This window comes from Anarhichas minor, unplaced genomic scaffold (genome assembly GCF_050575085.1).
Source record: "Anarhichas minor isolate MPS153535 unplaced genomic scaffold, ASM5057508v1 ptg000011l, whole genome shotgun sequence".
Lineage (NCBI taxonomy): Eukaryota > Metazoa > Chordata > Actinopteri > Perciformes > Anarhichadidae > Anarhichas > Anarhichas minor.
This window is the reverse complement of record NW_027466457.1, coordinates 9,886,734-9,914,062: the sequence shown is the minus strand read 5'-3', so window position 1 is coordinate 9,914,062 and position 27,329 is coordinate 9,886,734. Positions and strand designations below refer to the sequence as shown.

The following is a 27,329-nucleotide window of genomic DNA, read 5'->3' as shown; positions in this document are numbered from 1 at the left end:
AATCTAGAGGGATTATAAGATTAGCAGAAATCGGGGTTTTTGAAGTAGTGATCTCATCTGATGTCAAACTCTGCATGGTATTAAAATGATGTGGACGGCTGCCTTGGAAGTCAAAAGCAAACCAGCAGATCTTGCACCATTAAGCACAGCAGAGCAAGGAAGCGTTGGGATTGCGTGGTTATCGTTGTTGCCTAAAAATACTGAGAAAAAAAACTTTATTTTTGAATATGTATTGTAGTTGTATTTGTTGTCTTCTGATTCAAAGGAGGAAAGGCAGATGTTAAAAAGTCATTCTTGATGGCCTCTGATGACAAAGCACACATATTGATTAACTGAGGGCCATCTTTGTGAATATTAAATCATCTACTTACACATTAGAAACATCCACTTCACTCACCAACCGGATGAATAGATTGTTTTAAAACCCCTCAATTAACTGCTTTCTAATAGTCCCCTCACTGTTGTAAATTTAGAAAACATACATCCACTGGAACGGATAACTGTTGTGAATATTCATTAACTGACTCATTAACTGGTTGACGTCATCGCTTGATGAGTAAAATATACTACGCATCCTGACATGTTTGTGAAATGTGCAAGTGAAAGTCAAAAATGATTAAATCTGTGTTAGTTTACATATTTGACATTCTGATATGGATCTTTGTGAAAGCCACTGTCATCGATTAACAATCTATATTGAGAACTATACAGGGTACATATTAGTTAGGTGACGAAGTAGAAATATAAGTGAATGTTCTCCGCAACACTTAACTAATACTAACCCTAATGTTGAAACATAGTATTGACCTGGAAGACCATATGAAAGAGTGTTGAACATCAATTCCATTGAGTTGCTCTTAAATTATAATATGAATTATAATAAGCGAGACTTGGTAGATTTCACTGTGTTTAAGGGCCATTTTGTACATTTTTCATATTGTAAATATCTCAGTTAGAACTTTATCGACTGCATTTGAAGTTGGCTCCTCTTATTTCTAGATTTAGTTTACAGTTGTTGGCATACTATTTCTGTCTGTTTACTGGTTGAATTAAGGATTTGCATGCTGTCATTGCAGAATTCTGTTTTATTAAAAGTATGTCTTCTTGTTGGAGGTTTGTCAGTAAAATTGAGATTGATGGAAAGGAAACACAATGAGGCTGGTATGTTATGATGTAAATTCCGCAACACTTTGCTTTTAATGAAATGCAAATCTTGTCATATATTGAGTACATATTTAAGGAGTAAGGAGAAGGGACAAATGATCACACATTGTGCATTTGGTGCAGTGGATAGAATAAATACTGTAGCTCTACTGAAACATCCATTAAATGACCCATGTCTTTTGTTGTTTTTTTACCAGAGCACAATTAGATGGATTTTATAATGTTTTGCCTCAAAGAGCATCACTAATAAGCAGATGGGGATAATAATTAGGTGATGCTGGAGGACATGTGAGGACCTGACTTGTCCCAGTGGTTGGTCCTGCCTGCAGAGTCTCTGGAGACGGACAAGCAGGCCTCAGTGATTGTTTGACAGAGAACTCCCGGGACAGCATCCCTCTGCTGCGCTGATTGCTTCCGTCCAGGCTGTTTCTGGCAGCATGCAGCGCCTCTGCTCTGCAGTGTTAAGTAACTGCTGCAAAGTCATCCTGCACACAATCTAAGATAACACAGCAGCATATAAAATATTATACCAAAATAAAAATTCACACTTTATCTTCTGGGGTATAATTGAGTTAATTAAACACTGACTAGACAAACGTTAACCATTTTAATATTTAGGTACATGGTGAATATTGAATTTGGTCTCGAGCCACTCAAAAGTAGATAGAAGTATAATATGATCATTTCTTATTGAACATGGATACAAACTTGTTTTTAATCCGATAAAACTCTGTCTGAAACTGAGGGTTCACTGCAGCATATATGATAGGGTCACTCAAAGATGTAATGCAGGCGACAGAGGCGGACAGAATGTCCATGTCCAGATTGATCTGAAATAAATCACAGAAAATAAAAAAGGAAACTTAGATAACTTTGTGTGGCGGCTATCAATCTATAAAAAACAGCTTTAAACCTTTGGCTCAGTTTGATTTATAAAAAATAGCACACATGCATACAAAATGCCAGAAGAAATGCATCCTTACCTGACAAATATCTACCTTTGTATTGTTGTTGCCGTGAACAACAAAATTCATCAGGGTGGTTGTGATCAATGGTAACCAGAATAAGAGGAAGGATAAAATGATGTAGCCAGCTCGCTTCGCCATTTGACTTTCCTTCTTTTTGTGCACTCTTTCTTTACTTGCTTTTGAAGGCATCATGCAAACAGCACCTTCCGCCTGCACAATTTGTTTTGTAGCTTCTGTTTCAGGGGCATTATTTGAGACGGGAGGTAATGAAGACATTTGATCTACTGTGGCAACAGTCAGTGTTTCTCCTCCATCGGCGTTCGTAGCTTGTTTTAGTTCAATCAGTAAAACAGAAGTGGACCGGTGTTTTTCTAACTGTGCAGATGAGGGAGTATGGGGGGTGGTTTCTTTCATTTCAGAGGGCGCTTTGACAGTTTTTACTCTCTCTTTGGGCTGCTTTTCTGTGTCAAAATTGCTTGACACCTGCGGCATTGTGGTCGAGCTTTTAACACTGGCAGCAGTGCCTCCATTTGATGGTTTTGCTTCAACCTTCGTGTCACAGGAGTTGGACTGCTCTGTTTTAAAATCAGTCTGCACGGCAACCTGCATTGCAGGAGGCTGAGGTTGTTCTGTTTTCAAGTCAGTTATCTCTGATGCAACACTTTTGCTCAGGGTCTGGTTTTGCTCAGATTTTCCGGGTCCATTTTCCACAGCTAAGGTTTCTTCTTTCTTCTGCTCATCTTCAGTCTTTGAAAGACGAAAAGTACCTTTGTCAAATATTTTGTGATTGTGTGATCTCACAATTGCAAATATGCGAGCATAGAATAAAATGATTATAGTAAAGCAAGCTGCCCACAGTGGGAACACCATGTAAAGTCCAAAAGTGTCATAGGAGGATGCTGTTTCTCCACATAATCCTTTGCATTTGGTATGCACCGGTGAGTCCTTCATAAATATCAGACAAAAAAACGCCACCAGAATAGCCAAGATCCATGTGAGAGGAATCTGCACCATAACCCGTCTTTGCCTTTGACTAGTTTTAAAGGGCTGGGCAATGGCCTGGTACCTCTCCGCACTTATACAGGTCAGTGTCAACAGTTGGATGCAGCAGCTGAAAGAGAAAGAGGCCACTTGGGTATCACAGATCAGCGCGTCCACATGTCCTCCTTGATGCACGGTCATGACGATGGTGAAGAGAATGGGGCAGTCAATTACACACCTCAGAATGTCGATGACTGCGAGATTTACCACCAGTGCATTAATCGCAGTTTGAAGGGATTTTTGGTGGTAAACTGCCAGTATGACAAAAAGATTTGCTGCAATCCCCACAGCAGAAGTGATCAACAGAATCAAGCTGTTTGCCACTACGAAGGCGATGTCAGTGTAGTCCTCCCAAATGGTGTTGTTGCCAGAGTCCCATGCAGGTGTAGGCTCGCCTCTCATCTCCAGGTTTAAAAAGCCATCATGTTCAGTTCAGTATCTTCATTCTCTCTATGCCGCCCGAACGTACAGGATGCCTGATTCGCTTGTTGGCAAGGGATTCTGCACTGAGTGAATAATATTAATGGGTGAACCTATAGCTTGGACAAGCATCCACCCTTTTCATTATCACTCCACTGCAGCAGGAGGTCACCTGGGAGTCCTCACTGTTCACAATCATTAAGTACTGTGCTGTGTATTCACAGCATAGACAACTGGGGAAAAAGGGATGGCTGTTAATTGAAAATGTATTTACGTCACTATTGTCTCAATCCGGATTAAAACTTTAAAAACCCAACCAGGGGCTCAAAACAGAAATGCAATAATGATGATGGAATGGCCCTGGGATGCATACGATATTCATACAGTATATGTGTGAGGTAAACAGCTGTCCATTTCATTTAGTTTCACAAAGGTTACAAGCTTTGCGTTAAGCATGCCAGATGGATGACTTGGGAGTTCTTGAATTGGCTCAGGAAATAAAGGGAGCCATGCTGCTGGATTATAGCATGGCATTGTGTAATCCTGTTTGGAGATAAAGTGTCAAATGCTCTTTGCTTCAAATGTGCAAGCTTATGGACTATGCCAAATCTGGGATTAGATCAACACAATACATTTTCCTCCTGACCATCCTACGTATTAGACTAATCAAATGTCAGTTGTGGGAAAAAAAAATTCTGGACAATAACCTGTGGTGAATCACAAAACCATGTATCAAATGCCTTGGCAATAAACAAATAATGTGAATATTTCAGACAACGTGCTAAAATAGAAATGAAAAGACAAATTAAGCACACTTTAGGAACAGATTCACATTTACAATATTTACATTAAGTCGTCCAAACAAGTGGGAGGGAACTGTACAAAATAAGCAGCAAAACAAAAAAATCACAATGGCTTATTTTGACGATTTGTTTAAACAAAAAACAAATCAAAAACAGCGTGACATATTTACAAAAGACTTTTCAGAAAAATAACATTGGGGCTGCCACCACTAAACGGGTTTATGATAGAAATCATTCATAGTGTATTCACATCCCTTCACCTTTTTTCATTTTATTATGTTGCAATTAAAATTTGTGAATTCACTCTTCAATCTACACTCCAAAAACACAGTTTTAGAAAAAAAATTGTTTGCACATTTATTAAAAAGAGAAAAAACAGAATTGAGTATTCATCTATGAAACTTGAAATTTAGCTCAGGTGCCTCCCATTTCTCTCCATCCTCTTTGGGATGTTTCTACACCTTGATTGGAGTCCACCTTTGGTGAGTTCAACTGATTGGACATGATGTCTTTATAGGCACTTACAGCTGAGAATGCTTATCAGAGCAAAAACCGAGCCAAGAGGTTGAAGGAAATGCCTGCAGAACTCAGATACCAGATCATGTCGAGGCACAGCTCTGAGGAAGGCTAGAAAACATTTCTGCAGCGCTGAACCTTCTCATGAGCACATTTAATTTTTAACCGGGACTCTTTCTAGAGCTGGCTGCCTGCGGGCCAAACTGAGCAATCTGGGGAGAAGGGCCTTGACAGGTAACCAAGAAGCCAACGGTCCTACTGGCTGAGCTCCAGATGGGAGAAAGTTCCAGATGGACAGCCATCACTGCAACACTCCACTGATCTGGACTTCATGGCAGAGTGTCCAGATAGAAGCCTCCCCTCAGTGAAAGACACATGAAAGCCTGCTTAGAGTTTGCAAAACAAAAGCACCTAAAGGACTCTCAGACTGGGAAACTGGTTGTTTGGAATCAATTCTAAGGGTCGTATCTGGAGAAAAGCAGGTACATGAGACATATTTTTGTCAGTTTTTTGGGTAAAATAAGGATTGTCAGATTCACTGACCTTATTGCAAAGGTTTATTGTGAAATGCTACTAAAGTGAATCATAATGTAATGAATATAATCAAATCATCGCTCCCAAAAACAAACATATGAACTAATAAAATTAAAAAACATATCAATGAAATAAAGTAAATCAATATTTACTCCCCTTAGATCAAAAATGAATCGCCTCACTCAAAAGTTAAAACTCTCTTTAATTGTTTCCTTTTCTTCATTCAATGATTTATGTCAATCTTCATTTCTGGGGACCCCGTTTTGGCTCAGGCGTGTGCCACATAAGTCCTGAGTATGAATCAGGCTCAGAGGTTTCGTCATCATGTCATCCCTTTCTGAACCGTCTAATCCCTCTGAACTGTCTTTAAGGAATAAATAAATAAACACAAATAGGAAATAGACCACAGAATAGGCCAGCTAAGAAAAATGAAGTACATCACTGCCTGACTGTTAAAATATGCACAATGTGAGCTGTGCAGCAGGCTTGCTCAACAAGTGCACCCAAATCTCATGTATTTTGTGGGTATTGCAGAACTGATTTATATTCATTGTTGTTCTAGGACAGCCATACAATCTGAGATGGAGCACACTGTGTTGCTTTTGCGGTCCCTGCAACTGATAAGAAATGTGCTAAGTAAACCCCATATTCACACAGGTGCTCATGAGTGCAATTCTGCCTGTATACACTGCAGCAATCTAATAGTATATGTTTTGTGCTGCAGACTTCAAGGAGGTGTGAGAGGTCAACGCTACTATGATGGAGCTGGCTATTGTTGACATTGATTTCATTTATTTACATCATAACATATGGGACGAGGTGACGTGCAGTATGATAATAACTAACGTAGAATCAGAGTATTTGTTTCCACACAAAAACACCACACACGATGCATTACCCAACTCCCGCAAAGTGGTAAACATAAAACAGACTTTCAGAGCGGAAGAAGTATCTTTGCACACATGAAAACGGTTCAAGTGCATTTTATTTATGAACAAAAATTCAGGGGTGAAAAGATTCCTCAGAGTCTCTGTGTGTCTGCAGTCCGGCTGTAATTGACTTCCCTAGTCTTGTTAAAAATGCAAGATCACCTTTTTTTTGGCTAGTTTCTCACATGCATACAGTACACACCTGCAAACATCAGTATGAAAGAGGTAACAGCTTACTGATCTAAACAAATCACAGAAAGAAAAACATATTACTGAATATTTGTATTGTACTAGAAAAAATGGGATGGACAATAAACACAGGAACACCTTGCAATGTAATGCAATTTAATAAAATACCAAAAACAAATTAGTTTCAGATGAATAATCTCATCTCTTTTATCACCTAACAATGGAACAAAATAAGCACTATTTGGGTGGATTGTATTGGATTGTATTAACGTGTTTCATAAGGTTTTCCATTTGTTTCGTCCACCTCCTCAAAATATCAGTTACTGAGCTGATTTTGTTCCCACTGGGCTGCAGTGAAGACCTCTCTGAGAGACATGGGCCTGTAGATGTGCAGGTCTGCGTCCTTGATGAGGCACCGATAGACACCGACAATGTGTTTTTGCTGGAGAAGGTCACAGAGGCAACACCTTGCTGTGCGAGTTGACATTCCTGCTTAAGGAAGTCAGCCGGCTCTTCCTGTTCAAGGAGCGCATGTTGATGCTGACGGTGTTGGGCATATGGGAAATGTAGCGGCCGCACGACAGCATCTCCAGAGTGGCATCACGGAACTGTTGTACAAAAAAATAAAATATGAGCATCAAGTTCACGTGCAATTCAAATCATTTTTTTCTTGTGTATAAATATTTGCGAACACTCAGCCTTTGCATCTCAATTTTAGAAGCAGATATACACTTTAGCTGCTTACCTGCTTGTTGGAAAGGAAGTAGATAATGGGGTTGTAGACGGGGCTGGTCTTGGCAAAGTACATGGGCATAGTGGCGACCAATGGAGGGATGTAGAGTGTTGGATCCACGACAATCACCACTGACAATACCGTGTAGGGCAGCCAGCAAACAAAAAAAGCTATGATCATGGAGAGGACCATACTGATGGCATGATCATTCTCCTTCTGGCTGGAACGCCCACCCTGGAGCTCCACACTCCTGTTCAGCTAAAAGCAGTAAGGAAATTCCACACCCATTAACAGCTATGTTGTTTTAGTCTGTAGGTGGTAAATTGCAAACTGATGACACATTTTAAATCTAGCTCTAATGGTGTAGAAGTGGAATGAATACACAGAAGCCATCACAAGCCCACCTTATTCATGGATGTGAGCACTTTGGAGTAGCAGTAGATGATGACTGCAACAGGTAAAATGAAGCAGAGGAGCGTGTAGAGGATGAGGTAGCTGTAGTTGCTCCACGATCTCTCCTCCCAGGCCAGAGAGCAGGAGGTCTGGACTCCCTCAGGTCCGTAGGAGCTCCAGCCCAATAACGGAGCCACCGCCCAAAACAAGCAGAAGATCCAGACAATTAGCAGCCCGTTGATGCTTCTCCGCATGCTCAACTTGAGACCATTTCTTGGTTTACACACCACGTTGTAACGCTCGTAGGCAAGCAGGGTCAAAGTGCAGAGTGACACCAGACCTGGGAAAGAGAAATAAGTTAACATAAAAAGAAATCTCAAGTTTCACTTACTTTCTCTGGAGGTTTTAACGACATCTCATTGTCTTCCTCAGGGTTTGAACAACAATATCTTCATTACAAGTGAGAAAACTCCATCCACTGAGGATACTAAGTTGATGTTGTATTACAGTTTGTGTCCAAAGTCAAGAATGAAGACGAACAAATATAGAAATAAACATGAAATTTGCAAGATCTGATTACAGCAGAGGGAGATTTTCAAAAAGCATCACACAGACGCCTACAACATGAATATATATTTTAAAGCCACAACACATTCTGAGATTATGTGAAGTGAAACAAAAATATCAATATTCTAGCCTTGAGATAGTGTCTTACAATGACACGGAGAAAACAAAAATTGCTCTCAAAAAGTCTATACAACACAAGCTGCTCTCCCACAACTCCACTTACCAAAATAATTGACTGCAAATCCTTGAAACACGCAGGCTGTGTGGCCGATAAAGAAGGAGCCTTGGTAGTTGGTGATGGTGACGACCAGGGAGCCGCACAGGCCTATCATCAGGTCAGACACCGCGAGGCTGAGGATGAAAACGTTCATGGGCTGGAGGAGCGACGGATTCCTCAGCAACACGGTTAGGACGAGAACATTGTTAAAAACTGTCAACACGGTGTTGATGAACATGAGGAAGGAGAGTACACTGTAGCCCAACCGAGGGAAGACGGTGGGCGTAATAGTCGCCATCTCGGCGTGGAGGGATGGAAGAGGAGAGCCGGAGCTCAACAGCGTGCTGTTGCTGTCCATGGTGCCTATAAGAAGTCCAGCTTTGGTGGAACAATTGTGAGGCCAGAGACTGAACCCGCGGACACTCAGCTCAGCATCACCGATCTTATCCTTTCTGATCCCTCTAAAACCACTCGGCTTTGCTTATTTTCCAATAACTCAAATTGGGCACCTGTCTGATGGAGAAATCCCCAAATGCAATATGGGGAATTGGTCCGTAACACGATTTGAATGGATTAGTCCCAATAAACCCACTGCAATAATGGTAATTAGAAAGTAGAGGGATATTAAGGAGTGATGAATTAGCCCTGAAATTTAATTTTCAACTCATGAAATATTTCTTCCTTTAGTTGTTTATACAGCTAATCGAAGGGAAAAAAAAGAGCATAGTACAAATGGATTAAACATTAAATAAACACATACCTGCTAATCTAATTACATAAGTATCCAGCCATATCTATTTGCTTTAAATTCATGACTCATGGGCCATTAAGCCTAATCCATTTTAATAAACAGTGAAATAAAAATACACTTCATATTTTAAACTACAGAAACACAAATAAACCATTTGGCCACAGATATTAAAGAGTTCCCCATTTCCAGATTATATGTCAAATACATTATTTTCAAGCCTTCATTCCAGCACATGTGAAAACAGTTCACGCATTTGTGAAAAGTGTGAAACCCAATGAAACTCAATGCCACCTTAACAGATCAAATAGCAACACTCTTGCTAAATAGAGCAACGACGTTCTATTTTTCTTCCTGACAAATATGAACATTTCTCACGTGCTAAAATTACACATACAGGCTGTGCTGTGTGGAACCTGTTCAGACAATTAGATACAAAGATCTCAGACCATGAATGTGCAGCGTGTATCACATCACAATGGGCGGTTCCAAATGAGATCAACCAAGGGGCAACATTTGAAAAGCTTCATTAACACAGATTACATTAAACTATTGCAAAAATATACACAATATATGCAGTAATGTGACGAAGTAGATTAAGGCAACAGAGTTTGTAACGTAAAAGTCACATCTGAGTATTCCCATTTCACTGACAGTCTCTTATAGTTTTACAGATGCAAAAGATAGAAAAAAACCAAAGGTAATCTTCAATTCATACTACAGAGACACGTGATAGACATGATGCGTGACTGCCCCCTGTTGTTTAGACTGTGTAAATACAGCATCTTTGCACAATTCCTCACTGTACCTCTCACACACACACATACACACACATATATACATATACACGCAACTCTAAAACAATCAGTGCATTGAATATTTCCAATTCTGTGTGACAAAAATGTAACTGTACAAAGTGTCCATGTCTTAAATAAAAACATCGCACTGCTCTATCGGCCATGTGTCATTTTGCTGAAATAGCACTAATCCACTGGTCCGCTTAAAGACTGAATTCTTTGAGGGGAAGTTTGTAACTAATTAGCTTAAAGCTCAATTAACGTCAACAGCCTACGGGATTGTTACCAGTTAAACATATCTTAACACGTGGCATGCATCTTCTAAAAATCCATATCTCTCAAATTGAAAAATGAATTAATTATCGGAGTCTGCGTTCATCCTGCTGAGCTGTGAGGAGACGCTAATACTAGCAGGACCGTGTTCAGGCCAGAAGGGGGCCTCGTGCTGCAGGGGAGTACGGCGAGGGAAAAAGGTGTGCTGGAAGTCGTAGTTGAGCAGGCAGCTGATGGAGGCCATGTAGATGTCAGCAAAGCGTGAGAGTCGGCGTGAGAAGTAGGTGGGGTTGTGGTACGTCCGGAAGAGACTCCCGAACTGAGAGTTGAAGATGTCCTTCGTCTGTGACCTGCCGTGGAAACACATTCATACCATCGAGATGAGGTTCGATCAGTTCTACAAGATCTCAATCAATGAACTACTCTTGACTGCTGGAGTAATTATCTCCATTACCTCATGGCTTCTCTCTCTTTGATCCACTCCTCCACGACAGCTTGAGACGCTTCATCCCTGTGTACCTGTTTGGGAGCAGTGCAAAGAAGTTAAGCTCACACATTCGAGGATAGAGGCAAAGAGAGAAGGACACATGTGTTTTTATAGAGTCTCCTGACCTGCATCTGCTCGATAAGCCCAGTCAGCGCCTGTAACCAGGCCATCATGTGCATGTACTCCTCCGTGTTCATGATCTTGATCTCCTTCCTCAGCTCAGGGATGATGGCGCCCGTCCTCCAGCCATGTTTCAGCGTTAGATCCTGCAAAACAAAGGACCGGAATCGTCAATAATTCAGGAATTCACCTGCTTGTGTTAGTGTGAGTTGTAGGCTTTAAGTACATATGATACAGTACAGCCAGAATTTGAGTGTGAAGTGAGACATTTTTGGGGGATTCTTCTGCGTATTTGGACAATCTAATAAAACTGCATGAAACTGGAATAAAGTATAGCTTCCTCCCTCCCTCCCCTGTAACTCCGAGATGCTTCTGCTCTGTGTCTGCGCTGACTCTCAGCTGTGGTTGGTGTAAACCACAAACGCCAAGTTCCATCTTTCTAAACAAGCGATCTGTTTGACAGCTGGCTGGCTGCCACCAGCAAGGCATTATGCCAGAGATGTAAACTCTGCGTTTCATGAACATCATTTACAGCTGATCAGACACATTAATCTATCCAAGTCGTTATAACTCATTGTGATTCAGTGAAATGTTTGTTTAGCGCAGATGAAGGGCAGGTTTGTAGGTTACAGGTATAAAAAGGCAAATACTCTCTGCAGAGATGTGATACATCAGGAGAAACTGACACTAAAATACCTGTCAACCAAACCCACTGCAGTGCTACGGTAACTGTGTTATAATGCACGAAGAATTACTTTCTCAACCCATTTATTTTACTGTCTTTGTCAAGCATTCGCTAAGTATCTTATTATGTGCTTCTTCAATGAACGTTAAGATTTAGGCTGTTGCGTATAAAAATTAACTCAGACTTTAATTTCAGGAGAAACATACTTATCTTAAATGGAGCATGGTCAAAGCAGGGTTCCGCTCTTTGTTTAAAATATCGTAATTTTTCATAATACAGTGTTTTGTGTGGTTGTAATGAGCCCTTTGTAGTAAATATGGATGCTGCTTACTGCCAAGTCACTGTAGATGTGATCCCCGAAGTACAGCACCTTGGATCCTCTCCAGCCGGTGAGTCTCAGGAACTCGTAAAGGTTTCCCTACAGTGATCAAACACACACGTTAAAAAAAACAAAATCAACCATGTATTTTATTAAGTGTATCCAGGAGACATTTTTCAGGAATTATGAGAACACCTGTTTGTAGATCTTCCCTTTTTCCAACTTGTGAATCCTGTCCCACAGCAATGCACCTTTGTCTGTCACTCGCCTGAAAGGTCTAGTGAAAAATACACAAAGACAAATTTTACCCAATATTGGCTGGCTCCCAAACAAACACATTACTTGTACATTATGTGTACAAGTAATGAACAAGGTAACTGCAGGCAACGTGGCGCAGTGGGGTGAAAGAGGCACAGCATGGTCATAGCATGAGCCGCAGACACAAACTTAGACACTTACTTTCTCCTGTCGTTGAAGAAACCAGGTTTGTCAGCCTGAACAATCACGACATCAAACAGGTCTCGCCAGTCCTTCCCTACGATGTAGTTCATTCCTCGGTCCCTGAGGACAGAGATCCAAGACGTTACCATGTCTGCAACATCACGAGGGAACTGTAACAAACACCTGAGCTGAGGGCAAAGCGATACACCAGCGATACATGTTACACGTGATACAGGCTGTATGTTAGTGCTAGTTTAAATAAAACTCAATGAAACTGCCATGATACTTTTAGCATACTTTTCTCCATATCTGCCCCCTCCCTCTGGAATTCTCTCCCCAAACACATCCGAGACTGCACTGAACTTTCCATATTCAAATCACAGATCAAAACCCACCTGTTCAAAACTGCTTTTAATGTGTGACCACTATTGTGTATTTTATGTTTTTAGTGTATTGCTTTTATATATGATGATTTTAATGTAAAGTGTCTTTGAGTTTTATGAAAAGCGCTATATAAATAAAATGTATTATTATTATTATTATTAACATATATTTAATTTCACATCTCGATATAAATCACGATATAGCTTGTTTCCTTGTCGTCCAATAAATAAATAATCTATATGAGATAAGAACCAACCCCATTAGGTACAGGTGCAGGACAAAAAACTGCAACAAAGGAAAAAGGACAGGCTGGAGATGACAAAATCCTTAATAGATTGTAAACAAGTTTGAATATGAATCCGAGAGGACGTCAAGGTCAAAACATTGCATTGGTAAAAACTTGGGAAGTTCAGCATGTGTTCAGACTCTCCTTTTCCTTTGTTCCGTGTTTAGTGCTGTGAAGACTGAATGTAATAAACCATGAAATCAAGGACACAGGTTTGATGCCTTTGGGCTCTGGGAAGCCTTCTGAGGTTGAATATGCACAGCTGGCCATTTTGTGCAATCAAGCCCGACTTCAAAAGCGGCTCACAGTCAATAACTTACAATGAATTACAAATACTTGCGGATGGAAAGCCCTTTGATGTGTCGTTGCCGAACTTCAAAAGTTGAGGCATTAAACAATGGCTTCAATTAAATATTAGTACAACGATACAAGGCTGTTTAAATGAATCACACTTACACAAAGTCAAATGGGCTATTGGTAATGAGGAACATCTTTTTTCCGTGCTCTGACAGCTTCTTCAGCACAGCATGGCTTTGCTCACCATAGCAAATGTATTTCTCTAGGAAATGAGAAAACAGAGAGGTGGGTGATTTAATTATACTTGTACAGCCTCGTTATTTCTGAATTCATTGTTTAAGTCTTGGCACCAAACTTAGATGTGGCCATATACTTTCTTTAATTTTGGCTCAAACAAAGTAAAAAGGCTATAAATCAAAGGGCATTATTACCAATATCTGCCTCCACGGCTCGGTACATGATGCCTTTGACGTGAACATCTCTAATGGCTTCCTGTGAAGAGGAACAAGTAGAGCCAGGAAGTCACGACTTCAGAGACACAACGTTAGCATTCAGCTCCGGGAGCAACACTTTGCTCTGAATATAAACGGTTGACTTGGAAGCACAAAGACAGCACCTCTATGAATACAAATGAAATATAAAGAAAGCAGACCCTGGAGTTTAGCTACTTTGGTGACACAGTGAGAGTTTCCAAAAACATTTTCAAAAGTGTAACCTGCGCTTTTGAATCAGTGAATGAGTAAATATCTCCCTTGAGAAGTAGCACATTCAAGGGCAAACTTAAAGGACGTTTGTCATAGTCAAAGAACATTTGATGTATACAAATTCAAAAGGAAAAGCAAGAAAAAGAGTAAATGCTGAATAAGAAACCAGGCTTGGCAGGAAAAATAAAGACTAAGCGGGGTGTCCTTGACAAGATATAAGAGCCACTCGTGGAACTGAGAGCGTGTCTGAGGGCTTTTAATGACAGCGATCCATCAAAAACGCTTCGTTGTCACACAGAATAGACAGGACCAGCATGACAGCTGCCCTCAAAGGGAGAAGGCGGCGCTGGTTTCTCTGCGCTCTCCCTCTGAAGCAGCAGAGCCACCAGAGAACAGACGCAGATGGCTGGAGGCGGGCTTGCCCGACTAATATTAGACTCCGGTTTTCACAGCTAAAATTAAGACTGGATTGAATGGCTGGAGTATCACAGCAACACTGCACACTGTGGCTGGATTTAATGCCTTTACACACGTTGACCGCTGGGAGATACAATAACAAGTGAGTGCAATATATTGTATGCTGACATTAATCAATGTCACAAAACAACAACAAGGTAGTTCACCTTTACGTCTTTGTAGAGATGCACTGGCTCATAGTCGATGTTGTGCTTCATGAAGAAGTCATTGACACAAGACAGGAGATTCATCTCAGGCAGGGAGAATATGTCCATGAACTGTTTCATGGTGTGGCCATGGGAGCTCTGCAGAACAGTGATAAACGTCATTATATTCAGTCGTTTTTATCTCCGTAGCGTCTACCCCGTCATAGATAAGATAGAGAATGATTCACCTTGCCATAGAAGTCGCTCATGTTCTCGAGAGGTACATGACAACCATCATACATGGCAATTACTTCCTCATCAGGGACTGGATTAAGACCCCTGTAGAAGAAACACAACATATCAAATCCTGAGACAATGTTTTCATTTATATCATGCCACAGAAAAGCTGTAAGATGTGCAGCGTCGTCCTTTAACTGATGAGAAACGACATGTCATACTCACACAGTGCTGTGTGTTTTTCATTACCCACTACCCTGATGTGAGAAGTAACACAGTGCACAGATACCTGTATACAGTTCCCAACTGGATGTAGTGAAAAGCATCTATCTTCATCAGCAGTCCCTGTTTAAAATCATTAAATATTTCCACAAAAATGATCATTTAATAAACACTGAGCGTGCGGTACAATTGATGCAAACTATAAAACAACAGTCCATTTTTTGAGTTAGATAAGCAAAGACCTTCTCACCTTCTGAACGTCATAGTGAAGTCCTCTCACAGTGAAATTAGGAATATACTCATAATTTCTCAGACCCTCTGGATACTAATAAAAGAAAATCAAATATTTTAGTGACAACAAAACAGGGCATTACATCTGCTTAATCTAAAAACATTTGAGCAACAGAGTACACCACGAGCCTGATCCATAGTCCACCTATGTAGGTAAACACTGTGCTTGATGGTGCAACACATCTGTAGCCCAGTTTAAACCTTAGATGTGAGGTGAATATTCTGCTAATGATCTCTCCAACTTAGGGAAGCTGAGTCCGTGGGGACTCGGGAACCAGAGGATCGCTGGTCAAGTCCAGTGCAGACCAAGTACAGAGTGTGGACTAGTAGCTGGAGAGGTGTGCAAAAAAGTTTAAAAAGTGCCAAGTGAGCCGCTGTACACTGTACACACACCCTGTGGTTAGTGACGAGAATGTCCCGTGCTATGTTGAAGATGAGGGTGTGCAGGTTCCTGGAGTAGAAAGCCAGGGTGTAGTCGTAGTCGAAGCCGTAGACCTCGGTGTCTCGTAGGCTCATCTCATTGTTTGCAAAAATGGTGTCAGGGTTGATTGAGTTGGTGCAAATGGCTGGGACCAAATCTAAGAGGAGAGAAACACATGGGGTTGTTTTGCAGTTTCCTTCTATTTCGGAATATTATGTGCTGCTATGACAGAAAGGCATATCTTAGGACATACGTACACATGTCTTGAAGGTGGTGGATAAATCCTTTTGATTAGGTGTCTGAACAGGGCCAGTACACACCCACATGGAGTACCTGGACGCCTGATATCTGTCAACTTATGTTACTTATGTCACCGTTCTAATAAATAAAAGTAATCGTGGTGTATACTTGTGATGCACATGGAGTTTAGTCACTTCCTACTATCCACTAAACAGCTGCGATAGGTTACCAGATACATGCATTAATTATGCAGAATCCAGGAAAGGACACATTAATAGGCTAGATACTAGAGCTAATGTAAAGTAGGGGTTTCTCTCTTCTCTTCAGACGGAAATATTCTCTCAGACATTTTGCCACTTATGGACTCCAAAAACAGATCAAATGTTAGGAATGACAGCAATAAAAAACACTTGTGTTTTAATGGACCTAATAGAGTACTGGTACACTAGATTTCTGTTCAACTACAGCTACTTATTTCTCAGTATCTCCAATATTTTAATGGTATTTTCATGGTGTATTTGCAAATACTGTAATTGGTCTGTTTCCTCCTCAAACAAGCCTGCAGAGGAGGCAGATATGTGGAGCTGTGTGAGGTAAAAACTTGTGGACTATTTGCTTGAATTTATTGTAACCACCTCCAAAACCCTTTGTGCATAAAACATCTGTGCAGAGCCTCTACTGTAGGTACTTGAATTTCATTATACTTTAAAGGTGTTTGTGTGTATGTGTGTCACAAATTGACAAAATAGCATAGCCTATAGTTACAATATATCATTCCGACCACAAGTGGAGGTTTGGAAGGCTGCAGAACTGGTTGGTGCGTAAAGTCTGCTGTAAACATTAGTCATAACAGCGTTATAAGGCAACAACAGTCCTGAGTCCACTGAGTGTCCGTACCTTCAGTCTGCCTTTTGGTCTCATTGTAAACAGACCGCAGCCTCTCGGTCATGTCCTGGCCGCCTGAAGAGCTGCGACACACAGATGCTGCGTAGTTTGGGGATCTGGGTTGGTGTGACAGTAACTGACCGACTCCACGGGATACCGCACCGAAACTCCGTTTCCATAAGCGAGATGTGAATGGCCGTTGGTGTAAACTCTGTAAGACATTGCAAAATACATTCGCCTTCTGCAGACAGTCCTTGTGCTTCAGAAGAGTCGACAGGGGCAGAGACAAGGGCGCCATGACTCTTCGGGTTGCAGCCCGTTTGTAGGTCGCGGTGGGGTCCCAGACGAGAACGCATGCACTTCACCAGCTCTTCTGTAAATACCGAGAGGGTCCCTTTTTTGGTTGGTTTTTTACGTCACTTCCGCGTTTAGCAACGTCCCGGCGAGCCAGCGAATCAGAAGCTGGTGCGTCTGGAGATCAGATCGCTTCCTACTGTCCACCAAACAGCTGCGATGTAACCGGATACATTTATTAAATATGCAGGAGTGTCTGTTTGTCGAGCATTGAAAGACTGGAGATTTGAAATATCTCAGGCATAATGGCACATAAGGAACCCAAAAAGATAGATAAACTTTTCATAATTTTGATTTAAAATCAAATTATTCTGACATAGTATCTCACTGTCTTGATGAGACTATCTCATAAATTTGACTTAGAGAATATAAATTGTGACTTAGTTATCTTATAATTAAGTCATAATTGTAAGATACTAAGTCATAATAATGAGAGTAATAATAAAGTTATAATAACGTAATAATTAATCAAAAGGTAGCCTTTTTAAGGCAAATGTATCATTTTTTGAGTTGAGGTTTTGTCTCATTATTGTGAATAAGTAAATTTACTTCTCAAAGTATTTACTTTGTCATTCATCATAGTAAATCAAAATGATGCGATGCTAGGTCAGAATTTAGGCTTTTTAGGGACACTCTTATGAGATTTTTATTATTTATTTTTATTTCTGATATATATTCCATTTCTGACAGAAATGAAAATAATCATGGTAAAAATTGTGAGATGCTACAGAGTCATAATTTAGGCTTTTTAGGACACTTGGCGAGAGGACTAGTTATAATTGTATACATTTGACCTTAAAATGTCTAAGTTTGACTGAGTATCTCACTAACTCCTATTTGACATCTGTAGCTTTATCTTATGCTCACACAACCAAGTACACGCCCGTCAGGCAGACTGAGAATAATAATGTGCGTATTTGTATGATAATGTAACGCACTATTTATTTAACCATTAGTGATTCCAATTTGACACAATCTCAGTCTTTCAGCCCTTGTTCATAGTGTCAACGGGGAAATTGCATTTTCAACTCACTGACTTAACAGCGACACCTTGTGGACAAATATCAGTAGTGCAGATAACGTGTAGTCATCCCTTGTGTGTTTTTTAACAGCAGGATATCTAAGTACAATGACTCCACACGATCTAGTCTAAATACTATACCACATAAACATGCGTAGATAAACATGATGTCATTTAGACTATCATAAACTGTAACAGACACAGGCATAATGCTACAGTCAGTGACAATACATAGAGGAATAAACAAAATCCCCAGAGTAATCCAGCCTCAGTGTCACTTGTCTGTGACATTGCATAAGAAAATCAAAGTTTAACTAACGTGTTGAAACAGATTTTTTTCCCCATATTGAAAGGTGAATTTTAGGAAGTGATGTGCGGATTGTTCATTCCTGGCCAATGGTGTCTAGCCACGATTTTCGAGTATTGACTTATGTTGAAGAATCTGATTGGACAACATGTACCAAGGTGCTCTGCTCTGATTGGTCTAACTTTGTGCGTGGTGCGCAGCCATTGGTCGGCTGTCACGGGTTAAATAAAGTGGGCTCGTTTGGTGGGAGAGCTCGTCTGTCTCTCTTGTTAAGGCTGTGCTACGGCTTTTGTTTCAGGAGCTGAAGACACATCGTCATTCACGCAGAACCGCAACATGAGACGAGTTTGGGTGATAGGTCTGCTTTGCGCACTCGTTGCCTTTGGTGAGTACCGGAAATATGTTTGCTAAATAGTCTCACTTTTTATCACCCAACATTGTAGCTAACGTTAGCCAGGGAGCTAACGGTGGTGGGAACTTGTGTTGGTGCTTCTCTGCTCATTCGTGACTACAGCCTTTCATTAGTTTGTCGTTTTTTAAGGCTTCATTTTGCCAAATGTTAATGATAGACAGTGTGATAGACTAAGCTTCAACACATTTGTTGTAGAAACGCTAGTGTGCAGTATTTATAATTGCCTAACGTTATGTTAAAGCAGGTTGATGCTAGCTAACGTCCCCATTAAATCGTTGCTATTGTGTCATGTGCATGCATAGTGTGGCTCATTAAAAGCCATTCTACTCAACATTACACCTTTTTATTTGATTATTTCCATCACGACTTCGCCAAGCCTCATTCTAAATGATCTTTAAGTGCTGTATATTTCTTCAGATACTAATATAATATGTATATTTTTTAATCCCCTTGGCAGCTGCTGTAAAGGCAGAGGATGAAGTTGACGTCGATGGGACGGTGGAGGAGGACGTTGGTAAAAGCAGAGATGCCTCCAGAACAGATGATGAGGTGGTGCAGAGGTAGGTGTCACTTTGAATACCTTGTTCAGAATGTGCCTGTTGGGTGAACTGTGGTTGTCCCTATCAAAAGAAAAAGGTCGTCTAAACCTAGAGTTAACAAGCACAAGGTCAACATGACCAAGCTTGTGCACACAAACGCTCACAGCAGCTCTTGAGATCCGCAACCTTTGATGCACATCCGTCATTTAAGACGAGGGAATCCTGTGTGTCTCGGCTTTAACTAGAGGCGAGAACAGATTAGTTTTTTTTCCCTGTTGGCAACTATGGTTTGTTGTTGTGCTTTTCCCTGATTTCACGTGTGTGTGTGCTTCTGTCTATCCCCAGAGAGGAGGAGGCTATCCAGCTGGATGGCTTGAACGCAGCTCAGATCAAGGAACTGAGAGACAAGTCGGAAAAACACGTCTTTCAGGCTGAAGTCAACCGTATGATGAAGCTGATTATCAACTCCCTCTACAAGAACAAGGAGGTGAGCGAGAATAAATAACCTCCTGATGTACAAGCACTGGTTTTACAAGATGATTCTGTTGATTTACTTTCATCAGAGAGGTGTAAATTCAACAGTATATTAAATTGTATATCTGTAATATTCTTTCCCTCATGTTTGAAAACGGAGTGGGCATATTATTAAAAACGCCTCAATAAATTAAAGTCCAGTACAATACTCTTAAAAGCTACCACCTCAATAATAAACATACTTGATTAATACATCTGACAGTATCAATCAAACCTGATCTGTATTGTCTTTTATAGAAGTAGACTTTATGACTGAGCTGTTGTGTTGGATTGCATTAGATTTTACAGATGTTCCTCATAAAGTGGCCACTATGTATAAAACTAATTAAAACAATATTTTGAATGATTTACAAGAAACTCACCCTAGTCTGTAATTTGAGTGAATTGCCATTTTAGTTCACTTCAATTAAATCCTTAAGGCAGCGTGGAGCAACGGATTCATTATGAAAATCAACTTTATTAAAACAGCACCCGCCAAATTTTATGGCATTCAGTTTTGAACAAATATTCCATCAGCTGCCCCTGAAAGAACAAACTGGGTAACGTTGTGTGACCTGCTGAGTGTCTGTCGTCCAACATCTCTCACTGGTTGAGGTCACAGGGAGTCTGTGTGTCTTGTGGTTGAACTACTGGGCAGGAGTGTTGTAATTATGTCTTACAGACCTCTTCAGGAAAGGTTGAACTAATAATAAGATGTCTGTTTCAGATCTTCCTTAGGGAGCTGATTTCCAATGCCTCGGACGCTCTGGATAAGATCCGCTTGTTGTCTCTGACCAACGATGAGGCAATGGCCTCCAACGAGGAGCTGACCATCAAAATAAAAGTACGCACAAGAAGGACTTGCAGTAGGTCATGTCGATAGTTCTCGCTCTGTTGGTAACTTGACTGTATTGTTCCTGTCTCCAGTCTGATAAGGAGAGGAACATGCTCCACATCACTGACACTGGTATTGGAATGACCAAAGAGGACCTGGTGAAGAACTTGGGCACCATTGCCAAGTCTGGCACCAGTGAGTTCCTCAACAATATGAACGACATGCAGACCGAGGACCAGTCGACCTCGGAGCTTATTGGCCAGTTCGGTGTGGGATTCTACTCGGCTTTCCTCATTGCCGACAAAGTCATCGTGACGTCCAAACACAACAATGACACCCAGCACATCTGGGAGTCCGACTCTAATCAGTTCTCTGTCATTGAGGACCCCCGCGGGAACACACTGGGCAGAGGAAGCACCATCACGTGGGTTTTACATTTTGTTTTTAAGTTATCTTAAAATCACCTTCAGCAAATTTAGCTGCTTCTTTTAGCATAATAAACTGCTATTAGTTGTATTGGTCTTCACACAAACGATACTATAACACCTACTCAATTAGACCTTGAATGCTGTTTTCCTGTTACAACTCTACTCTCAAATGTTAGAATAGTATTCTAATTAAATCATCCCCATCTCTTTCTAACATCAGACTGGTCCTGAAAGAGGAGGCCTCAGACTATCTGGAGCTGGAGACCATCAAGAACCTCGTCAAGAAATACTCCCAGTTCATCAACTTCCCCATCTACGTGTGGGCCAGTAAGGTGACTACTTGAGACACTTCCTCCCACGCTGTGACTCAGACTTCATCCCAGCTCACTGCGTTGTGAAACTGAAGTATGAAATTACATAATTTCTTCTCCTCAACATGCCAGACTGAGACCGTTGAGGAGCCCATCGAGGAAGATGCTGAAGCAGCAGAGGAACCGGAGAAAGAGGCTGCTGAAGAGGAGGCAGAGGTAGAGGAGGAAGAGGATGAGGACAAAGAGAAGCCTAAGACGAAGAAGGTAGGAAGTTCATATAGGGATGACTGTTATTAGTTAAATGAAATCAGGGATGTCCCTGACAGATCATTTACATAGTCAAATCTGATTGGTCAAGTCTTTCCTATAACAGTGTCATGTCTTTTTCATTTCCTGCTCATTGATCCACTTCTGTTTAAGCTGTATGTATCTATAGTCAAAACAACATATGCTTGTTAGTCGCTGAGCTGTTTCAGAATAACGTGTAGTGGCGTTGTCTGTAGTACTGACACGGAGCAGAGATCAATAGACTGAGACGGTTTCTTGTCCTACTTGCGTTTCGTGGTTATAAATAGAACTTACGGTCCTAATTACCGTTGTAGCCGTCCACAGTCAGTGGGGAGAGAAATGCAAGCTGCAAACATCTGTTTTTGTGCGCCTCCCCGGTTGATTTTTAGAGACCGTTCATAAATTCAAAATCTATCTAGTGCTCTGATAGTACGCTCTTACACGAGTGTTCTGATTAATAAATGTAGGCCTATTCTTTGATTTTGAGAGAGCCGTGTTATTTATGAATGACGAGTGATCCTTTTATTTCATTACCAATGACAGTTGGAGATTAACAATAGAATCAGGCTCCTGATTCTATTTGGGGTCACCCCTCATCTTTTTTGCCAAATAGATTTTAATAAAATCTATTTTTTTGTGCTATATACTTTGATCAAATGGTGGCAGTAAAACATGCATGTTTATGCCCTCATATTACTACCTAAATAATTAGGTCTTGACACGTTTCTTATTGTGTTTGTTGTAGGTTGAGAAGACTGTGTGGGACTGGGAGCTGATGAATGATATCAAGCCCATCTGGCAGAGACCAGCTAAGGAGGTCGAGGAGGATGAGTACAACGCGTTCTACAAGACGTTCTCTAAGGTAGCGCTTCGTCAAACATCCACCCAGTTTGTGTGCCTTCCTTGTAGGCTCAACCTGTTTCATGTTATTTAATTCAAACTATGTTTCTGGCTTTAACAGGACACCGAAAACCCTCTGGCCCACATCCACTTCACGGCGGAGGGGGAGGTCACCTTCCGATCCATCCTGTTTGTGCCCACTGCAGCTCCCCGCGGCCTGTTTGACGAGTATGGCTCCAAGAAGAACGACTACATCAAGGTATTTCCCTCGACCAAGTACCCATTCTTAAGGCATTGTGTTGTCCGTTATAAGAGGATGAACTAAATGAATGTTTCTTTCTGTCACAGCTGTTTGTCAGGAGAGTTTTCATCACGGACGACTTCAACGACATGATGCCCAAGTACCTGAACTTCGTCAAGGGAATGGTGAGTGATTGCCAACGCTCCCTGAGACACAGACGTGTGCTCATATAAACTGTTTGGTCTTTGCCTAAATATCACTGTGATTAATGAGACTGTATTTGGCTAGGTTGACTCTGATGACCTTCCCCTGAATGTGTCAAGAGAGACTCTGCAGCAACACAAACTGCTCAAGGTGAGTTTGACATTTATTCAACACAATCCAAATCCCAATTGTTTCTTCTTAAAATGTTAAAACACTTCTTACTCTTTACTGACAAAAAGAGGATTGATTAGCAGGCAGGAAAGGAACCTTTATTTGTACAGCACATTTCAAAACGGAGGTCAGAAAGTGTTTTACAGGAAGCAGAAAGGGGAAGAGAGAACAAAGTAAACATTATGAAATACAATAGTAAGGAATATTAAACAAAATGTAAAGGGAAAGTGACAGAAGATGTGATCCTTTCTGTCTCCGTTCAGGTTATCCGCAAGAAGCTGGTGCGTAAGACTTTGGACATGATCAAGAAGATCGCAGAGGAGCACTACAACGATAAGTTCTGGAAGGAGTTTGGAACCAACATCAAGCTGGGTGTCATTGAGGATCACTCCAACAGGACCCGTCTGGCCAAGCTGCTGCGCTTCATTACCTCAAACAGCGACTCAGTGGTGACTAGCCTGGAGCAATACGTGGAGCGCATGAAGGAGAAGCAGGACAAGATCTACTTCATGGCTGGTACCAGCAGGAAGGAGGTGAGTGGCTGTATTCCTATTGGGTTGAAATGCTTAATTATGTAAACTGTCAAGTACATGGCATGCTGGAATTGCACTTGAATCAAAACTTAATAGGCTGGCATTGATCATCTGTCCTGTTTTCCCTCTGCAGGCGGAGTCTTCTCCCTTCGTGGAGAGGCTGCTGAAGAAAGGCTACGAGGTGATCTACCTGACGGAGCCGGTGGATGAGTACTGCATCCAGGCGCTGCCCGAGTTTGACGGAAAACGCTTCCAGAACGTCGCAAAGGAGGGTGTCAAATTTGACGAGAGTGACAAGACCAAGGAGAAGAGGGAGGCCCTGGAGAAGGAGTATGAACCTCTCACCACTTGGCTGAAGGACAAGCCCCTGAAGGACATGGTAGATAATTATTTTGTAATATTCATGACATGGGGGAATAAACACCAGCCACAGGGGCGATACAATTTAAAGTTCAGTCGTATCATTTAGTACGATGGTTTCTTTCCCACAGATTGAGAAGGCGATCATCTCTCAGAGGCTAACAAACTCCCCCTGCGCTTTGGTTGCCAGTCAGTACGGCTGGTCAGGAAACATGGAGAGGATCATGAAGGCACAGGCTTACCAGACAGGAAAGGACATTTCCACAAAGTGAGTTATGGTCCTGTGTGTTTCAGCAATGTTGATGCTCATTGGCACAGTTGTAAATTGCAATGGTGGAACATGTTTACTGAGGTTATATACTAACTCTCCTCCTTCTTCTTCAGCTATTATGCTAGCCAGAAGAAAACATTAGAAATCAACCCCAAACATCCTCTCATCAAGCAGATGCTTAGCAAAGTCAATGTAAGTCCGTCTGTTCTCATTGTAATGATGCCATCAAATGTAACTTATAAAATAATTGTGTTATAATGCTTTTGTAAAATGAGGCTAGAGTTGCTGTTTTGTTAAAATTTGTTGCAGCATTTTTTTAACCTGAAATGGACCAATCGGAGCAGAGAGCTGATCAGTTTCTTTTCCCTTCATGTCTGTCAGGACGACGGCGAGGACCAGACTGCGTCAGATCTGGCCGTGGTTCTGTTCGAGACGGCCACGCTGCGCTCCGGCTACCAGCTGGCCGACACGAAGGCTTATGGAGAGAGGATAGAGCGCATGCTCCGACTCAGCATGAATGTAGCTCTGGACGAACAGGCGAGTTGATGCCAGCAGCCACATTTCTGTCTTACTTTGGAAACATTCATACAGCAAAGTTTTCACTTTAGGTGTACATGTGTCAAGTCACATTCTTATATCTGGCTTGTTCAAACAGGGTTATTTCATTATAGCTACACTTTCCTTTTTTTGTAGTATTTTCTGAATGTTAACATTTTAGGCATCCCAACCTCGTTTTCGGGTTCCCAGTTGGGTCATTTTAAGTGCGCTCAGTGATGGTTGAACATTATGTTGAAACTGATTTGACTATTCCACAGATCGAAGAAGAGCCAGAGGAGGAGGCAGAAGAGCCAGAGGAGGAGGCAGAAGAGCCAGAGGAGGAGGCAGAAGAGCCAGAGGAGAAGGCAGCCGAGGACGACTCTGAAGATAAAGAAGAAATTGTAGATGATAAAGAAGAGGAGGAAACGGTGAGAACACTTAAAATTCTCTGGCATCTTAGAGATGTAGAGAAATCAGATGACGGAGTATTTGTTCTGGAGGCAGTTGCTTCATAACTTTATTTTTTTTTTTTTTTCCCTCTCCTGCAGAAGAAATACAGCAAAGTGGAACTGTGAAGCACTGGATGAAGAGGATGAAACTATAGAGCTGGAATTAGATTTGAGTCTTGTTCCAGCGCTGCTGGTCAACATCATCATGGGTGGGGTCCCTGGGTTGGGTTTTTTAAAGGCGAGCATTGTTTGTTTTTTGTTTTATTTTTTATTACATTCCTCATGACTGTAAATTTGTTAATATTTAACTGACCTGTTTATGGAAAGAAGTGATCCTGTCTCTTGATCGAAATAAATGTTTCCTGGAAAGAGGACACATGGTGTGTGTTTGGTGATTTTAACAATACACAAGTAACTGAAAGGAAGTTACTTTGATTTTAAGGCAGGACAAAAACAACATATTATTATTTGGATGAAGGTGACAGATTGTCTATCCCTTGTCATTCACCCCCCCCCCCCCCCCCCCCCACACACACTCAATATAAGGTACATCGAGCTAAGCTAACAAGAATTGTCTGTCCATGAGCACTTTGAGTAACCTGACAAAACACTGAACCATACAAATGCCTAAACAGAAAAGAAGCGGTTTATATCAACTCGGCCAACAAGAGAAATTCAATGTCCTGCAAAACCTAAAGCAGATTTCACACGGATCACCTGAGGTGAAAACCTTGAATCAACCCGGTGTCACGGAGTTTGGTTGAAACATCAAATGGTCTTGGAGGTTTTCTCAAACTGCCGTAAACGATTCATCCGGTACCTCCTCCACTCCCTTATTCCATCCACTGTATACGAGCTGAACAGGGAACACATTCAGCCTTGCTGTCTTCTACTGCATCCGTACTGTATACATTACCCATGATGCCGTGCTACTGCTGGCTGTCCTGCCTACCTGCTGGACCATTGATGTGCTTGTCTCTCTTCACCTGATGCTAACTATGACAGAAAGCAGAGCTGTAAGTGTACAATTTTATGGTGAAAGCTTTTTGACAATGGTGATGTTGAATTGTCTTTAATTTATAGAAAGTGAACAAAATTAGTTGAGAGGCAATTTTATTTATTTAGGTAATTTATCCAGGTAAGAGTAACTCAACTGCTGACAGAACTGTTGGGCCCTATACTTGTACTGTTATTATGGTTTGTCAGTCACAAAAAGTGTTTATAAATGCAAGTTTGAAGGACAGCCCGTCCACGCCGTCTGAGCAGCACTGTGGTCCTCCAAAAGAAAGCAAATGTGTCCCAGTAGTATCTGGGCTCAAACCAATCACTTACTGGGAGAGGAAACTGATCGCAGACCAGGTGTGAGGGAAAGGTTAAGGCCTCATGAAAATCTCTAAATCATCTTTTATGGTAGAAACACAAAGCCTGTTAATGTTTCAACAGAATGTTTGTTTACAACACAGTTTTCAATCAGGAAATCTAAGAAATCTAAATTGATATTTTACAATTTAAAATGGGACACATTTGTAATTGTCATTTTTGCCAATTTTATCATCTCTGCTGGCATAATACTAAGAAAAAAAAAATGATTGTACAACCAAAAAAGTCGAATTTCTGATTAGTATCAATTAGTATTCATGTTGCATCTTTCATGTAATACCACAAATACATTGCGATATAAATGTTAACCCTCCATGGCATCTCCTGAATAGTAACAATGATCTTATGAATTGCTTGTTTCACTCGATCTCAGCTCACTCGTGAGATTCTGTGATTTGACTGCAGGAATCAGGTGTTTCCTT

At 41.1% G+C, this 27,329-nt stretch overlaps 3 protein-coding genes across 3 annotated transcripts; 1 reads left to right on the top strand and 2 right to left on the bottom strand.

Moving 5' to 3' along the window:
• Window positions 1-6,430: 6,430 nt before the first annotated feature.
• parietopsin lies at window positions 6,431-8,921 on the bottom strand. The gene is made up of 4 exons (XM_076089951.1): window positions 8,481-8,921; window positions 7,702-8,030; window positions 7,310-7,555; window positions 6,431-7,172 (listed from the first exon to the last, which is right to left on the bottom strand). The coding sequence occupies exons 1-4, from the start codon at window positions 8,830-8,832 to the stop codon at window positions 7,017-7,019; spliced, it is 1,083 nt and encodes a 360-aa protein (XP_075946066.1). The 5' UTR covers window positions 8,833-8,921; the 3' UTR covers window positions 6,431-7,016.
• A 379-nt stretch (window positions 8,922-9,300) lies between these two features.
• On the bottom strand, window positions 9,301-17,309 carry nt5dc3 (5'-nucleotidase domain containing 3). The gene is made up of 14 exons (XM_076089311.1): window positions 16,926-17,309; window positions 15,761-15,945; window positions 15,327-15,401; window positions 15,144-15,199; window positions 14,866-14,956; window positions 14,639-14,776; window positions 13,743-13,803; window positions 13,471-13,573; window positions 12,363-12,464; window positions 12,099-12,180; window positions 11,916-12,002; window positions 10,905-11,045; window positions 10,747-10,811; window positions 9,301-10,642 (listed from the first exon to the last, which is right to left on the bottom strand). The coding sequence occupies exons 1-14, from the start codon at window positions 17,209-17,211 to the stop codon at window positions 10,375-10,377; spliced, it is 1,740 nt and encodes a 579-aa protein (XP_075945426.1). The 5' UTR covers window positions 17,212-17,309; the 3' UTR covers window positions 9,301-10,374.
• A 1,515-nt stretch (window positions 17,310-18,824) lies between these two features.
• hsp90b1 (heat shock protein 90, beta (grp94), member 1) lies at window positions 18,825-25,901 on the top strand. Its single transcript, XM_076089308.1, has 18 exons — window positions 18,825-18,980; window positions 19,465-19,567; window positions 19,892-20,033; window positions 20,787-20,903; window positions 20,987-21,318; window positions 21,543-21,654; window positions 21,766-21,897; window positions 22,667-22,783; window positions 22,883-23,020; window positions 23,110-23,187; window positions 23,291-23,356; window positions 23,641-23,910; window positions 24,044-24,289; window positions 24,402-24,538; window positions 24,655-24,733; window positions 24,923-25,078; window positions 25,357-25,506; window positions 25,627-25,901. The coding sequence occupies exons 1-18, from the start codon at window positions 18,932-18,934 to the stop codon at window positions 25,651-25,653; spliced, it is 2,451 nt and encodes an 816-aa protein (XP_075945423.1). The 5' UTR covers window positions 18,825-18,931; the 3' UTR covers window positions 25,654-25,901.
• Window positions 25,902-27,329: the final 1,428 nt, after the last annotated feature.

Bases quoted from the DNA above. Each gene is read 5' to 3' on its own strand.
- parietopsin (XM_076089951.1), bottom strand. From the start codon at position 8,832: ATGGACAGCAACAGCACGCTGTTGAGCTCCGGCTCTCCTCTTCCATCC. The intron at 7,556-7,701 runs GTGGGCTTGTGA...TACTGCTTTTAG, and splicing joins TGCTCACATCCATGAATAAG to CTGAACAGGAGTGTGGAGCT. The intron at 7,173-7,309 runs GTAAGCAGCTAA...TTTGTACAACAG, and splicing joins ACTTCCTTTCCAACAAGCAG to TTCCGTGATGCCACTCTGGA.
- nt5dc3 (XM_076089311.1), bottom strand. From the start codon at position 17,211: ATGGCGCCCTTGTCTCTGCCCCTGTCGACTCTTCTGAAGCACAAGGAC. The intron at 15,946-16,925 runs GTACGGACACTC...CTCTCCTCTTAG, and splicing joins GACCAAAAGGCAGACTGAAG to ATTTGGTCCCAGCCATTTGC. The intron at 10,812-10,904 runs GTCAGGAGACTC...GCTCCCAAACAG, and splicing joins GGCTTATCGAGCAGATGCAG to GTACACAGGGATGAAGCGTC.
- hsp90b1 (XM_076089308.1), top strand. From the start codon at position 18,932: ATGAGACGAGTTTGGGTGATAGGTCTGCTTTGCGCACTCGTTGCCTTT. The intron at 21,898-22,666 runs GTAGGAAGTTCA...TGTTTGTTGTAG, and splicing joins AGAAGCCTAAGACGAAGAAG to GTTGAGAAGACTGTGTGGGA. The intron at 25,507-25,626 runs GTGAGAACACTT...CCTCTCCTGCAG, and splicing joins ATAAAGAAGAGGAGGAAACG to AAGAAATACAGCAAAGTGGA.